Below are 16,877 nucleotides of genomic sequence, written 5' to 3' on the forward strand. Positions count from 1 at the left end.
ACATCTGCCCATTGAAAGCAATGGGCAGACGTTTGTCTGTTCACACGAGGCGTATATTTACGCGCCGCTGTCAAATGACGGCGCGTAAATAGACGCCCGCGTCAAAGAAGTGACCTGTCACTTCTTTGGCCGTAAATAGAGCCGTTATTCATTGACTCCAATGAATAGCAGTGCTAATTACGCCCGTAATGGACGCGGCGTTCAAGCGCCTGCACATGCCGGTACGGCTGAAATTACGGGGATGTTTTCAGGCTGAAACATCCCCGTAATTTCAGCCGTAACGGACGCCCTCGTGTGAACATACCCTAAGGGTAAGGGTATGTTCACACAGAGTGTTTTCAGTTGTTTTTCGGGCTGTAAACATACCAAAAAACGGCTGAAAAAACGGAAGCAGAACGTCTCCAAACGTCTGCTCATTGATTTCAATGGGAAATATGGCGTTCTGTTCTGACGGGGTGTTTTTTTATGCCTCGTTTTCCAAAAATGCCTCGTATTTACACAATATATTTATTTGTAGGATTTGCTGCAAGCTATAATTATCATTCCATAGCTTGGTGTTATGTCTATATTAAGCGAGGAACGGAAACCTCACTACAGCGGTTACATAGAATACTATATCATGTGTAAGGTTTTCTTCTGCTGTTATAACGTAAACTATAAGTGGCTCGTTGGTCTAGGGGTATGATTCTCGCTTTGGGTGCGAGAGGTCCCGGGTTCAAATCCCGGACGAGCCCGATATTTTTCTATGTTCGTTATTTTCAAGTTCTGTGTTTTAGATTATTTTTTTTTTTGTTAGCTTTCATATCATAAAAGATTTCTGAAGTACGATATAGTATTTATTTTTCCTTTAACAACAAAATAGGGCTCGTCCGGGATTTGAACCCGGGACCTCTCGCACCCAAAGCGAGAATCATACCCCTAGACCAACGAGCCTCACATAAGCAAAACATTGGTCCCAGACTGACTAAACTACACTAAGTCAGTCCTCAATAGCGCTGTCAACTGTACTATTGATTGCGTAAAAAAAACGGCCTGTAGAGGTGGAAATCTATTGAAAGCGCCTAATTTACTTATGAGCCAAATTTGGTGTAGATTGGTCCCGTCGTTTGGCTGTGCATAAAGAACAGACAAGAGAAATAAATTTTTATATATATATATATATATATATATATATATATATATATATATATAAAGATTGAATATTATGACTGGTTAATTATCACGCTTTGTGTGTATTGCCGTAGATACATCTAAACATTTTCTCTACCGTTTAAAAATTATGTAAAACTATATGTATTTCAGTGTATTACCGGAACTCATCCCCCATAGAAACTGGTATAAACAGAGGAGTAGATTGTGAAATAAAAATCTAAAACCCACAAATAGCCGACAAAAAAATCTGAATAATTGATTGGTTTGACCATGGTGAATTAAAACATTAACGTAACTCAAAGCTTAAATATGTGTGATTCCATATACATGGTGTATAAATATGGTCTAAAAACAAATGTTACAATTCTGATTTTGCATCCCAAAAACTGGTGTACAAATGGCTGGTAAGCACTTTACTCCCCTTAATGGATCCCTATCCTAATCTGTCCTCCAGCAGGCATTACTTGTACTTCTACATCTTGCTAAGAACACAACATCCATAAATCCTTCGGGGTGAGTAGGATTATTGGCTGATCCTGATGAGTACTTAAAAGGATTGTACAGCGAAGAGTCCCTATAAAACCGTGCAACAGGGCAACTCGCGGATAATCGTGCATACATAGAAAGGGTGGGATGTTGGGGGACGAGGAATTCTACCTCTTTAAGAATGTATCTGATGTTGGTCCCTGGGATGGACCTCAATATCATATTGCACCAAAATGGGCATTCAACCTACAGGCCATATTTATGGGTGTGGTGTTCATCATTGGCACACCCTTAAACTCTATTGTACTGGTAGTAACCGTAAAATACAAGAAACTTCGGCAACCACTCAACTACATCCTAGTGAACATCTCGGTGGCTGGACTCATCATCTGTATCTTTTCCATTTTCACTGTTTTTGTTTCCAGCTGCCAAGGGTATTTTGTCTTTGGCAAGACTGTCTGCTCTATTGAGGGCTTCGTTGGCACACTCTCAGGTAAGACCATGCTTTAGACTTCAAAAACATAATGCAACGTTGTGTTTCAATTTCTTCCTTGCCAGTATTGCTTTTCTTTGCACAGACAAGATGAAGTAGAGGGACGCAAGTTGTGGAGAGCAGATATAGGTCATTGGTGGTGGGTTCATTGGTATTAAACAAGTCCAGTGTAGTTAGTGATCTTGTAGAGATGTGCATCTAGGACCACACACTATGGTCACCATTAGTCCTATCAGTAGGACACCACACATTTGCTTCAGATTCAACCTGGGACATCCTAGAGTTCTGATCTCCAACTTGTGGCTCCCTAGTTTTTGCTCCACAACAGCAGGAGAGCCACAAATTGGAGACCCATGCCCTAGAGAAACAAAGCTATTGGCATTGCCACAAGGTTGAAGTCCCCACCACACTGCACACCTATAGAAAAAAACAGCTGTTGGGTATAGGCTACAACAGGAACAGTGTCATGATGCCATAGCCCTAGTGTTAAGAGGGTCTGGTCCATAGAAATAAACAGTTGAATGAAGGAACAAATGGAAGATGAATTAGGGGCTGTTTACATCAGCGTTGACTTTTCGTTGAGGGGTTCCGTCGGAGGTGACAAACGGAAATCATTAGCAACGTTTCCGTCACCATTGAGATCAATGGTGATGCAATCGGCAGCTAAGGTTTCCGTTTACCTTTCCGTTGAGGGGTTACCCTGACAGAAACCTCTGACGGAACCCCGCAATGGAAAGACCGCGCTGAAGTGAACACAGCCTCAGAAAGCCACTGAGGAAACACACAAATAAATCATGTATGAACTGCTTAGTATAATGGAAAATGAAACATCTAATGTCATAAAATAGAATAAACTAGAAAAGAGGCCTACACACTTCTAATCCTTAGGGTATGTGCACACGGCTTATTTTCGGCCGAAAAATCGGAAGCAGAACGCCTCCAAACATCTGCCCATTGATTTCAATGGGAAAAACTGAGTTCTGTTCCGACGGGCCGTTTTTTTACGCAGCCGTTTTGAAAAACAGCTGCGTAAAAAAAATAGTCACGAAAAAGAAGTGCATGTCACTTCTTGAGACGTTTTTGGAAACGTTTTTGATTGACTCTATAGAAAAACAGCTCCAAAAACGGGAGAAAAAATGCAGCGAAAAACGCAAGTGGCTTAAAAAAAAGTCTGAAAACCAGGAGCTGGTTTCCCTTGAAAACAGCTCCTTATTTTCAGATGGTTTTTAGTAAGCGTGTGCACATGCCCTGAGGGTATGTTCACACGCCAAGTCAAATATGGCTGAAAATGACGATCTGTTTTCAGGGAAAACAGCCTCTGATCTTCAGCCGTTTTTGAAGCTGTTTTTCCATTGACACAATGAAAAACAGCTTCAAAAACGGCTCAAAAAGTGACATGCTCCTTTTTTTTACAGGGAGTTTTTTAAAACGGCTTTAAAAAAACACCCCATCTGAACGAAATGCCATTTTTCCCATTGAATTCAATGGGCAGATGTTTGTAGATGTTCAGCTACCGTTTTTTTCAGGCGTATTTCGAGGCATTTACGCCCAGGAATACGCCTGAAAACTCTGTGTGTGAACATACCCCAAGACTAGAACCTGAACGATAATATGAACATATGATTTTCAGACAGATAAAAAAAAAATGCACTTTTTTCCCGCGATTTTAGCACATCTTGTATTTGTATTGATTTTAATATGAAAAACAACGCTCATGGGCGCAGGACTGGTGCAGCAGTTGTGTGGCAAGCGCCCATCTGCCAGCACAGTTAGGTTTCTATAGGTGAAAGCACATATATCTATACTCACCCGACGCCCCCTGTTATTTTCTCCTCGTCACGGCTCATCACTACTCTCTTCCTCAGGTTTAGTCACCGGCTGGTCCCTGGCATTTCTGGCCTTCGAAAGATACATTGTTATCTGCAAACCCATGGGAAACTTTTGTTTCAGCTCGAAACACGCGTTGGCGGTTGTCCTGTGCACCTGGTTGATTGGTATTGGGGTGTCTGTACCCCCGTTCTTTGGTTGGAGCAGGTAATGGCTACGTTTATCTACATTCCTACTTCATTTTCTGTGATTATCGGACCTTTCCTCATAGGGCCGACGTCATACTACATAACTTCAGATCATATGTTACTATTGATGTCCAGATTACTATTCAGACATAGAAACAAAAGAAAATATACCAGGTTATCTCCTTTCTTATTGTGTCTAACACAGATGAGACGAGGGTAGTGAACGTGTGGCGCTGTGGCTTAGTTGGTTAAAGCGCCTGTCTAGTAAACAGGAGATCCTGAGTTCGAATCTCAGCAGTGCCTGCTTTTTTTTTTTTTTTATTATTATCTGTTTTGCAAGCTTTTATCGGAAAGCCCATTTTGGCGAAAGTGTCTGCGCTTCTGATATATTAGCATTAGCAACTGTAGAAATTATTTTAGCCAGAGGATTTTGCAGGGTGCTCGTGTGGAACTATTTCTATGCCTGGCTGCTAGTTTTATAGTACACGATGTTTAGGCCATTTTCATACGTTGTTGATTAGGCACAAATTCTGCGTCTAAATTCACTGACATTCAGCATCCAGTACAAAAGAATAGGGTTTTTGTTAAGGGTATGTTCACACACTTAGCAAAAAACGTCTGGAAATATGGAGCTGTTTACAAGGGAAAACAGCTCGTGATTTTCTGACTTTTTTAAGCAAACTCGCGTTTTTCGCGGCGTTTTTTACGGCCGTTTTTTGGAGCTGTTTTTCTATAGAGTCAATGAAAAACGGCTCCAAAAAACGTCTCAAGAAGTGACATGCACTTCTTTTTACGGGACTTCTTTTTACGGGGCGTCTTTATACGCGTGTTTTACGCTTGTTTTTTACACAGCCGTGTGCATGGGGCCTAAGGGTGTATTAACACGGTGCAGTTTTGCCACATTTTTTTTCTACACAGCAGAAAATCTCACCGAAAAATGCATGCAGCAAAACCGCACCATATGAATACACCCTAAGCCTAATCCATCATGTGTGAACATAACTAAACATTTCTCCATGCACGTACGTGAACAATCTAATTTCTCCCAGACTTTTTGTAATAAAATGTGTGAAACTGGCAACCATGCTTACAAGTTATACCACATGAACATATTGCAAGGTTATGTGTACATTTTCAGTAGCAGATAATAAAAATGAGTGTAAATAAAATATTCACCAAGGCAACCAATCAGATTACAGCTCTCATTTGTCTGAGCATGGTTTGAGATAAATGCAGTAATGTGATTGGTTGCTATTGACAACCACTTAATGTTTCCTTTGCATTAGTTCTTTTTTAAAATTAATTTCTCCATTATGATATCTATGGTGAATTACCAGCTAAAAAAAAAAATTTCTAGCAAAGTCATTCATATAAAGTTAAAATATCTTGTGGTTATAAAGCAACAGCATACCTGTCCTAGAAGCATGTTACCATTGCTATGCTATAAGGAGCAGAAAAAAACAGGGATAATTTAGTGCTGGAAGTGGTGATCAATGGTAATATTTGATTTGATGGATTAATATTTCTAATAAATATTACCATTGATCACTGCTTACTGAAGTGTCCAGCTGTAAGGTTTAAGCAGTGCTAAAGTTACCCTGTTTTTTCCGCTCCTTGTATCGCACTATTTGGCGGCTGTGTGCTAAAAGATCCGCCTCGCAGGGAAAGCAGCAACTTACCCCTGTCACACCTTTTAATGGAGTTGTGCCTATACAGCAGGGGTCTCAAACTCGGCCGGGTAAATGGGCCGCACATATAAAAAACTTGAAGTTGACAGGCCGCATTACTTTCAAATTTGATACAATACAAAATTATAGTTAATGAATTAGCTATTTTAACTTACCGGAAATTTGCAAGTTTACTCCACGTGTTTATTTTTAACAATTTCGTTTTCCAGTTTAAGTGTTGCTAAATGCAGTCTAGCTGCCCAGTTGGCAGTGTTCGGCAGACACAAGGATGTCAAGATTGGGCAGCCCATTTTTAGATACTGCAACAGTGCCCTCTGTAGATAGTGCCACACTCCCCCACAGATAATGCCACAGTGCCCTTTGTAGATAGTGCCACAATGCCCTCTGTAGATAGTGCCACACACCCACATGTAGATAGTGACACACATCCTCCTATAGATATTACACACACACACACACACACACACACACACACACACACACACACACACACACACACCATGGATAGTGCCACCCCCCATGGATAGATCCATTGCGGCTCCCTCTGGGAGTGGAATCCCCAGCCAGAGCATTGCCGACGCATTGGCCAGGGATTCCCATTGTCCCATTGCCCACTGTCCATGGACAGTGATGTCAGGGGATCCTCCTGGACCGGATTCCCCGGCCAGAGCTTTGCCGATGCTCGGGCCGGGGATTCCTCTGCTGGAGGAGCCCCTGAAGTCAGTTTACTTGCAACAGTAATGTACCAGCTTTATTTTGGTGAACCCTTGATGATGCATTGGAATTAGCCCACTCCACCAATACTTGCTTGACCACATAATCAGATTTGAAATGAGAATACTTACAGCGTATCCCCAGTGTTACAGACCACAGATGAACCCTGTGTGTGGTCTGATCCTGCAGTCATATGCCCCTACTTCTTGATAGCCTACTGAATCTTCAGAATCAAAGGAGCTGTAGGCAATAAAAACTTTTGACTGTTTGATCAACACTATTTGAAATATTGCATAATTTTTTTTCTTAGATACACTGGAGCAATAAAAAAAAAAAAATATATATTACTTGCAAAAATGTACATACTTTTTAAAGCTTATGTTCAGCTTTAAAAATCATTGTCCACATTTTATTAAATTGCATAAACTAAGGGCGTAGCTATAGAGGGTGCTGAGGTAGCAGTCTCACCCAGGCCCTGGTACCTGAGGGTGCCTCATGGCCACTTAAAGGCCTCTTTGCCACTAATATTTTAAATGGCATATTTTGCATTGTGGCCCAGGTGTGTCAATGTATCCTTTTGGCATAAATAATTTAAAAAAACTTGCAAATACATTGAATTACTTATCTTGTTTTGACCCTGAGTTAATCTGGCTATATACATAAGGTAACTATCTCTGCGTATACTGTACATGTTTTCTACCATAGGGAGAGAGAAAAACATCCTGTGCTATAGTCCAGCTTTGCATTCACTGCTCTGCAGGCCTCAGAGCTGAAATCTCCCAGCAGCTTAGTTTTTGTTCAAAGCTCTCTCTCTGGTGATATGAGCTCTGAGTGTAGACTTAACACCGTGAACTGTACTGTAAGAAAATCAGAACTGATATATAGGAGTTCAGCTAAGATGTTAACAATGGTTTTTCAGTAACAAACAGTACAGAATTGTAAATGGACTATAATATGTGTGGTAAGACGGGACATACACATAAGATAAATTTCAACATAGACTAAATCTGCCACTATGCACAGCGACAAGTTGACCGCTTGTAGAAAAAAGGTCCTTCCTCTGGAAGTAAAGCCGGCAATATTAGACGTATGACGGACGAACCCGCTGATTTTGTGTCTGGCAGTGTCCCGACTCTCTACCGACATCAGATGTCAGAGGAGAGAAGGTCGTGCATGTTGAATTTCAAGATGCCCAATCTCTCCCTCCTCTCTATTGAAAACACATGCACGCTCAGCCGAGCCAAGCGTGCATGTGTATGGGGAATTTGGGAGGAATAGCTGTCGGCCGGACAATCATTCAGCCGACAGCTATCTAAAGTGTATGGCCAACTTAAAGGGGTTGTCCAGTCCCTAAAAATGTATGGCCTATCCTCAGGATAGGCCATCAATATCTGATTTGTCGGGGTCCGACTCCCAGCAGTCCAAAATCAGCTATTGTGAATTTGCCGCAGCGCTTGTACAAGCGCTGCTTCCCTTTCATTTCTTTTTTTTTTTTAAATCTTAAATTTTTATTGAAAGATTTTTATACATTACAAAAAAACAAAAAACAAAAATACACATAAGTAACAAACACACAATACTGTTCATATTAGAGTGACACTCCATACAATTAAAACACATCTCAAATTAGCCATTGAAGATCATAATTAAATATAGTATTTCGAATGAGTCCATGAATTCCATCTCCTCACATTCCGACCATGAAGAACTAAATCAGAAACGCTTCCCTTTCATTTCTTCTACTTAAAGAGACTCTGTCACCACATTATAAGTGCCCTATCTCCTATATAAGGAGATGGGCGCTGTAATGTAGGTGACAGTAATGCTTTTTATTTAGAAAAACAATCTTTTTTCACAACGTTAGGAGCGATTTTGGTTTATGCTAATGAGCTTTCTTAGTGCCCAAGTGGGCGTACTTTTACTTTCGACCAAGTGGGCGTTGTACAGAGGAGTGCATGACGCTGACCAATCGGCATCATGCACTCCTCTCCATTCATTTACACTGCACTAGCGATATAGTTATATCACTATGTGCAGCCTCATACACAAGCCCTAACATTACTACAGTGTCCTGATAATGAATACACATGACCATCCAGCCTGGACGTCATGTGTACTCAGAATCCTGACACTTCTGACTCTTTTTTTGTGAGATTCCGGCAAGTGAAACCAAATCTCGTTTAGCTCCGTGATCTCGCGAGATTTGGTTTCACTTGCCGGAATCTCACAAAAAAAAAAAGAGTCAGAATTGTCAGGATTCTGAGTACACGTGACATCCAGGCTGGATTTCATGTGTATTCATTATCAGGACACTGTAGTAATGTTAGGGTTTGTGTATGAGGCTGCACATAGCGATATAACTATATCGCTAGTGCAGTGTAAATGAATGGAGAGGAGTGCATGATGCTGATTGGTCAGCGTCATACACTCCTCTGTACAACGCCCACTTGGTCGAAAGTAAAAGTACGCCCACTTGGGCATTAAGAAAGCTCATTAGCATAAACCAAAATCGCTCCTAACGTTGTGAAAAAAGATCGTTTTTTTAAAATAAAAAGCATTACTGTCACCTACATTACAGCGCCAATCTCCTTATGTAGGAGATAGGGCACTTATAATGTGGTGACCGAGCCTCTTTAACCTTCATTATCAGCTCACTGTGAATCACCGATACGCTTGAAGCGGCGGTTCACAGTATTACAACCTTCTCCCATTCACTTCAAGGGAATAAGGCTGTAGTACTATGAACCGCCACTACAAGCGCGTCGGCGTCTCACATATAAGGAATGAAGGGGAAGCAGCTCTCGTACAAGCGTTGCGGCCCCTTCAAAACAGCTGATCGACGGGGATCCAAGGTTGTTGTACCCCCTACCTCTCAGATATTGATAGGCCATCAATTTTTAGCAACTGGACAACCCCAGCTCTGCCAGAGGTGTCAGCTGTCCTCTATGACCAGTATCAGTGCAAGATAAGTATTGCAAGTATTTACAACGTTAATATACTTTTACGTTATATCTATATAAAAAAAAGGTGCTCAGAGGTGGACATACACTGCTGCTATCATCTTCAGCACTAAGTCTTCAAAAGCAGAGTTACGTTTTAGACCATACATGCACTGTTAGCTATTGTTTACTACTTTCTCATTCTTTTTTTCCATTTTTTTATTTTAAAGGTATTATCTGTATTTGACCATTTTCTTTCCCATTTCCTCCCAGGTATATGCCAGAGGGTTTACAATGTTCATGTGGTCCAGACTGGTACACTGTTGGCACTAAGTATCGCAGTGAATATTACACCTGGTTTATATTCATCTTCTGTTTTGTTATTCCCCTGACCCTCATCTGCTTCTCATATGCACAACTACTGGCAGCACTACGGGCGGTAAGTTTATTACTGAAAGTACTATATTTCAGATGTAGTTGTATCTCAGAGGGGTCACTCTTTATATTGTTGTGGGAGGGACCGTAATCTACTAGCTAGGTATTTTGGCTTTGGGGTACAATTATGCCAAACTAGGGAGGGCAAAATAATGGGTGGTAGCAGGACTATGAAAAGGGCTTGGGTTTATGCTAAATCTCAACGCTAATTTGTTTTTCCATATAAAAAAGAAAAGGTCCCAAATATATGTACAAATGCACAACACCAACTTGGATGAATCATGCAGGAAAAATCCAGCAAAAATCTCCAATGCTTTATTAGTTACATTAAAAAATAAAAATAACTAAAGTACCAAAAGACTGAGTACACAAATAGACTAAGCCGTATTCACACAAATGGGTGTCAAATCGGCAGTGCCCAAAAATTTGCACAGCCAATTTGCACCCGTTGCTGGACCTGTTTTCACCGATCCCTCAAGACTTCAGTGTATTGAGGGATCTGGGAAAGCAGGCAAAAAAAGGACATCCCATTTTATCACGGGCCATTGAAAAAGCATCCGTCACACGGCCGATTATCCTTGTCTTGTGCATAAGGCCTAAGGGCTCTTGCACACGACCGTGTCGCCCGAGTCCTCTCCATGATCCGTGGAAAGATAAAACATGTTCCATCTTTCCACAGATCGGAGAGTCGGGTCCATTTTTACAGACCCAATTCACTCACTGAAGTGAATGGGTCAGTGAAAAGTATCGGGTGTCACTCGGATGCCTTGAAAAACTGCCCGAGAGGCACCTGGTCGTGTGCAACAGCCCTAAGGAGCACTAGATGGTGGACTACCCTGATGTAGCATAGTAATCACAAATACATGTGGCCATAAAATCAAAAGGTAAATAGAAAGGCAACTACATGCCAGAATGTGCAAACTATGATCGTGAACACAAGATAACGGATGTAAGTTGCAAATACAGGGGTTGGCGTAATGGCCCCCAACAAAGGAATACATTCCAGTAAAGCAACATCCAAAGTAAAAGATTATACCGACAAGCTCGCAACTGGACTAGCAGTTGAAACCGAGTAAGAGGCACATGCGAACATCCCCTGGACAAAGCATTCATTGCGAAGCTCACATCGGGCACGGTGTACTTAGCATTCAATTGTGTTCGTTTTATTTAATTGAGGGTATACAATACCCAAACGAGAGATTTTAGTTACATTTAGCACAGTGTGGTAGGGAATGTCTGAGGGAGGCTGTATGTGTCTCCTGCAGAGGGAAAAAAAATCTATACTACTTGTAATGATGATGTGGCAACCAGATGTTCTTACTTTAAAAAAGTCAAGATCTTTCTATATGTATGGCTCGTTGGTCTAGGGGTATGATTCTCGCTTAGGGTGCGAGAGGTCCCGGGTTCAAATCCCGGACGAGCCCTATTCTGTACACTTTTTTGGGTTCTTTGTACCTTATCGTGGGTTAAACATTTATTTTCAAAACTATTTTTAATGTACATTTTATTCATAACATTGCATTTTTAAGTTATACTGGCCAACCTTTGCACAGACTGTTGTCTTTCATCTTCTTTAATTAAGTCACATCCCACAGCGACCTAATGTGTTTCATAGTTCACACATAGTACACAAATCCTAGCTTCAAATTACATTAAAGCGGTATTCCCACTTTAGACATTTATGGCATATTCTGTGAATATATCCGATTGATGTGGGACCCACCTTTGGAATGGTGCCGCCTGACCCACGTCCCACCTTCTCCCGCAGTCGCTGGTCCCGGCCACTTATTTACAAGCATAACTGTGAGTGGTAATAATGCAAAGTGAAAGTGTTTAGGAACCACAGCAACTCAGACCACGTAAAGTTACAGAGCAGGGTCGCCAAGTACTGGGTAAGGTCCCATGAACACGGCCGTAATTGCGGATCAAAGTACGGACCCACACATTTCTATTGCCCATGAACACTTTCCCGTACATTTATTGGAAGGTGTCCGGGCCGTAGAAAGGCTCCGCAAAAAATAGGACGTCTTATTTTTTGATTTTGCAGACCATGCTCCCATACTTTATAATTGGAGCACGGCCCACAAATGCGGGTGACTGTCCGCGGCCAGTCGTAATCACAGACCGGGATTACAGCTACAGCCGTGTGCATGGGGCCTTAGTGCATAAAAGTCGCCAACGCTTTGCTGACTCAATAACTGCAGAGTTCCAAACTTCCTCTGGCATTAACATCTGCACAAAAACTGTGCCCCAGGAGCTTCATTACATGGGTTCCCTTGGCTGAGCAGCTGCATGCCAGCCTTACATCACCAATTACAATGCCAAACACCATGTCATAAAAGCTCCTGTAGGTGTACAAATACTTTTGTCCATATAGTGTATCTGCCTGAGCAGAAAACCCACCAAGGCCGGGGAAAGATATAATTTTTGTAAAGCAATTTCAAGGCCATAAATACATTTGTGGAGTTTCTTTAATATCCATATTAGCTGAACATACCGTTTCTGGGTTCAAAGTTAAGATAATGTGACCTGAACTAGTCATGCCATGGCAGCATCAAATAAGAGGGGGGGGGACTAGCCACCTCTCTGCAAAGGCTCCGTCACCACATACTATCAAGTGTCAAGTCTCAACGCCTAGTAAGTAACCTTAAAATGACTCTGCTACCTGCAATATACTAAGCAGGGAACAGCTATCTTGTCCGGAATAGGAGCTGCCAAAGTAATGAGAAAGTGAATGTACCCGCACACATGCTCTCTGTAGCGCCACACTGAATTAAATAGCTATCTGGATGCGTGCAGAGTTGGCAACTGCGCACCCCAAACAGCGGTACTCCAATAGAGGATATTCAACAGAGAGTAAATACATTACTGCCCCAGTACAGATGCTTCTGCTTCTGAAAAACAAAATTCTAAATGCCCTAGCTGTTTTTGACAAGCTCAAAAAATACACAACTGTTTGACAAAGCCACCTGCAATTGTTTTCAGAGCCCTCTGACGTCAGTCTACTTATGACACATTGATAAATCTGCCATACTGAATATTAGCAGCCTAGATCTCGTGAGTGTTTTTGGCTTGTATAATGTTTCGATGGTTTTTCCTCTAGGTTGCTGCACAACAGCAGGAATCTGCCAGCACCCAGAAGGCAGAAAAAGAGGTGTCTCGCATGGTGATAGTTATGATTGGATCCTTCTGTCTATGTTACGTTCCTTATGCGGCTATGGCCATGTACATGGTGACTCACCGGAACCATGGGCTAGACTTGCGTTTTGTAACAATCCCTGCTTTTTTCTCCAAGAGTGCTTGTGTCTACAACCCCATCATATATTCCTTTATGAACAAACAGGTAATGGCTAGGATATTGCCACATGGCCAATTCAAATCTGTCCAAGTTCTAAATAGCCCTGTTTGTCTTACACAGCATACTTGCCATTTGCGTGTATAGCCGTCAGTAGCTACTACAATAGGCACAGCATAGCATAAAAGGGAGAGCAATTGGTGACACTATTGGGGTAGTAAAATAACACTAGGATGGTGGTGTCTTTATTAGGAGGGATTCACACGAACGTGTATTGGGTCCGTGCGGGCCGCGTGGTTTTCACGCGCCACGCACAGACCAATACAAGTCTATGGGGCAGTACAGACAGTCCGTGCTTTTTGCGCAGCGTTTGTCAGCTGCGCAAAAAGCGCGACATGCTCAATATCTCCGCGTATTTCGCGCATCACACACCCATTGAAGTCAATGGGTGCGTGAAAACCACGCAGGTCGCACGGAAGCACTTCCGTGAGAACCGACTGAAACAGCGCACCAGCTGTCAAAAGGATGAATGTAAACAGAAAAGCACCACGTGCTTTTCTGTTTCCAAACATCCAAATTGAGTGTCTTTGAGATGAGCGAACCCGGACAACCGAACCGAACTTCACCGGGTTCAGCCGAACTCGTTTTGGCCGAACCCGGCAAAAAAATTTCCGGTACGCGACGTCAGGAGATAGTCACTGTCCAGGGTGCTGAAAGAGTTAAACTGTTTCAGCACCATGAACAGTGACTTCCGATCCCAATATACATGAACCTGTAAAAAAAAAACGAAGTTCTGACTTACCGATAACTCCCGGCTTCTTCCTCCAGTCTGACCTCCCGGGATGACAATTCAGTCCAAGTGACAGCTCCAGCCAATCACAGGCCAAGCACAGGCTGCAGCGGTCACATGGACTGCCGCGTCATCCAGGGAGGTGGGGCCGATGTCAAGAGAGGCAAGTCACCAAGGACGCGTCACCAAGGCAACGGCCGGGAGGGAAGTTCTCGGTAAGTACGAACTTTTTCTTTTTTTTTAACAGGTTTCTCGATGTTGTGTTCGGCATTCACTGTCGAGGATGCTGAAAGAGTTACTGCCGATCAGTTAGCTCTTTCAGCACCTTGGACAGTGACGGGCGTCGACTAGCCTCATCTCTATGATGGCGGCTGCGCGAAAATCACGCAGCCGCGCATCATACACGGATGACACACGCAGCTGTCAAGTGGTTTTTGCGCGCGCAAAACACTGCGTTGTTTGCGCGCGCAAAAACGCAACATTCGTCTGAATCTGCCCTCACTAGTAGATACAAAAAAAAAAAAACAGGTAGAAGACACAAATTGTATGACTGTTCATTGCCTGCACAAATGAACATCAATGGTATAAGTAAGGCAAGACATTTATTAGTCACTGGTTTTATTTTCTTATGTCTATAGCGAAGGTGCAAGTCAGGGTTGTCCATTCTGGAGATAGTGAAATAAATGTTGTGATTGATCTTCAACAGATGGATAGGTGCTTAAGAAATCAATAGGGATATTCATTGACTTTAATATGTGCATTTATGGCAATAACGGAGTTGGCTAGAGTGTGCCACTCCATTACGGCTTTGCACAGCTTATTTTTGGAGCATAATGCCACACAGGCCCAATCTAAAAATAAAGTTTCTCTTTCTTTCAGTTTCGGGGATGCATCATGGAGACAGTATGTGGGAGACCTATGACTGATGATTCTTCAGTTTCCACTTCCAGCCAAAAAACTGAGGTGTCTGCAGTATCTCACAGCCAGGTCAGCCCATCTGGAAGTTAATATCCAATATTTTACCGAGGGATGTGTCTTCACCTGAACCATCACAAACTGATCAACTCCCAAGTGGTGTCCTGAAGTTGAAATTATTCTGAAATACATTTTACACATCTTTTCTTTTCATATTGCCCAATGTATGTACCTCCCTAGGCATTATTTATGCATCAATATTTATATTTTGCAAATGTTGAGTTGCATGCCATCGTATGGACTGTAGCGGTCTCTCAAGACTTCAAATCAATCAGTAGTGCTTCAAAAAGCCTAGATGTCTTCCTGGTTAAAGTTCTTTGCCATCCAACTTACATTTATTACACGTGTATTCAATCAGCAATAATGTATAAATACAAGACAAGTTGAGGAGAAATTTCAACAAAGCCAATTTCATGATGACTAAGTCATCAATGGAGCCCCTTTTATTCATAGCCTACGGTGAGGAGTTATTAAAATAATTATATATATATATATATATATATATATATATATATATATAAATGTATACGCCATGATCTGAAGCACCTTGTTGTTTAGAACAGTGGAACAAATTTATAATTTCCGTCCTAAAGTTAGACAGGATAAAACTAGCCCAGATAGGCAGGCGGAAACTGCACCAAATTAACCACGGCGGTACATGCTGTATGATAAAGTTGGTGCTTCTTTGTAGACATGTGACACTTTTCACCATAGCAATGGCACGCAGCTTTAACGACTCAGCCATGCCCTTTTTTTCTAGACACATTTTAGAGTGAGGTGTAAGAAGTGTGTATGAAACATAATACATTTGGTACAATTGAAGCCAGAATTCCAGCACATTTTAGTTTGTAAATCTCTTTAGAAATTAATTTTGTCCCTAGGTGGATGACTTCATAGTACAAGTACATAGTCAGTAAATATATGGTGCTTAAAATAAACTGGCTACTAAATATAATTCTATATTACCTACGTAAAAGGCTTGCCCCAGCACCATCAGCTGTTGGCCAGGGGTGTCAAGAGTTTGGATCCCTGGCCTACAACCACCTTCATTATTAACAGGGTTGTCTGTAGTGAGACAATCCCTTTAACTTCCACTTTTGCTATATCTATTAAAGACATGGTTCAGATATCCCAACGTAGATGGTTTATATTTGCCATATTATTCTTGGCCATGTGATGGAAACAAAAGGAAAAGTATTGCTTATCTGGAATCTGATTTTATATAAATACAGGTACAAGAGTGGGGATGTATTTATTATTCTTGATATAGCATGCTATATGTGTTCTCAATCATTGTCACTCTAGAAAACAAAGCATAACATTCTAAGGCTGGATTCACACGAGAATGTTCGGTCCGTAATGGACGGACGTATTTCGGCTGCTAATCCCGGACCGAACACACTGCAGGAAGCCGGGCTCCTAGAATCATAGTTACGTACGACGCTAGGTTTCCCTACCTCTCCGTGGAACTACTGTCCCGTACTGTAAACAGGCGAAAAATCGGAAGCAGAACGCCTCCCAACATCTGCCCATTGATTTCAATGGGAAAACCGGTGTTCTGTTCCTACAGGCCGAAGGCTGCGAAAAAGAAGTGCAGGTCACTTCTTGGGACGTTTTTTTCATAGACTCCATAGAAAACAGCTCCAAAAAAAGCCGTATAAAACATAGAGAAAAACGCGAGTGGCTTAAAAAAACGTCTGAAAATCAGGAGCTGTTTTCCCTTGAAAACAGCTCCGTATTTTCAGATGTTTTTTGCTAAGAGTGTGGACATACTCTAACATGGAACTATAATACGGCTGTGTACAAGGCGTAAAAAATGCAACTGTGAATAGTCTAATCATTAAGTGTATGTAATATAATTATAAGTGACATACCGATTACATTAACTACACACA

At 41.8% G+C, this 16,877-nt stretch overlaps 1 protein-coding gene and 4 non-coding genes across 5 annotated transcripts; 4 read left to right on the forward strand and 1 right to left on the reverse strand.

Moving 5' to 3' along the window:
* Positions 1–662: 662 nt before the first annotated feature.
* On the forward strand, positions 663–734 carry TRNAP-UGG (transfer RNA proline (anticodon UGG)). The gene has a single exon. It is a non-coding gene; the product is annotated as a tRNA-Pro (tRNA).
* A 127-nt stretch (positions 735–861) lies between these two features.
* Positions 862–933, reverse strand: TRNAP-UGG (transfer RNA proline (anticodon UGG)). The gene has a single exon. It is a non-coding gene; the product is annotated as a tRNA-Pro (tRNA).
* Positions 934–1,785: 852 nt separating this feature from the next.
* Positions 1,786–15,431, forward strand: OPN1SW (opsin 1, short wave sensitive). Its single transcript, XM_075855115.1, has 5 exons — positions 1,786–2,131; positions 3,997–4,165; positions 9,761–9,926; positions 13,026–13,265; positions 14,887–15,431. Exons 1-5 carry the CDS (start codon positions 1,786–1,788, stop codon positions 15,013–15,015), a joined length of 1,050 nt encoding a protein of 349 aa, XP_075711230.1. The 3' UTR covers positions 15,016–15,431.
* On the forward strand, positions 4,376–4,449 carry TRNAT-AGU (transfer RNA threonine (anticodon AGU)). Its single transcript has one exon. It is a non-coding gene; the product is annotated as a tRNA-Thr (tRNA).
* Positions 11,275–11,346, forward strand: TRNAP-AGG (transfer RNA proline (anticodon AGG)). Its single transcript has one exon. It is a non-coding gene; the product is annotated as a tRNA-Pro (tRNA).
* Positions 15,432–16,877: the final 1,446 nt, after the last annotated feature.

Source organism: Rhinoderma darwinii, chromosome 3 (assembly GCF_050947455.1).
Source record: "Rhinoderma darwinii isolate aRhiDar2 chromosome 3, aRhiDar2.hap1, whole genome shotgun sequence".
NCBI lineage: Eukaryota > Metazoa > Chordata > Amphibia > Anura > Rhinodermatidae > Rhinoderma > Rhinoderma darwinii.

Coding starts and splice junctions, on each gene's coding strand:
- OPN1SW (XM_075855115.1), top strand. CDS start 1,786: ATGTTGGGGGACGAGGAATTCTACCTCTTTAAGAATGTATCTGATGTT. Junction 4,166..9,760: donor CCGTTCTTTGGTTGGAGCAG/GTAATGGCTACG, acceptor ATTTCCTCCCAG/GTATATGCCAGAGGGTTTAC. Junction 9,927..13,025: donor TACTGGCAGCACTACGGGCG/GTAAGTTTATTA, acceptor TTTTTCCTCTAG/GTTGCTGCACAACAGCAGGA.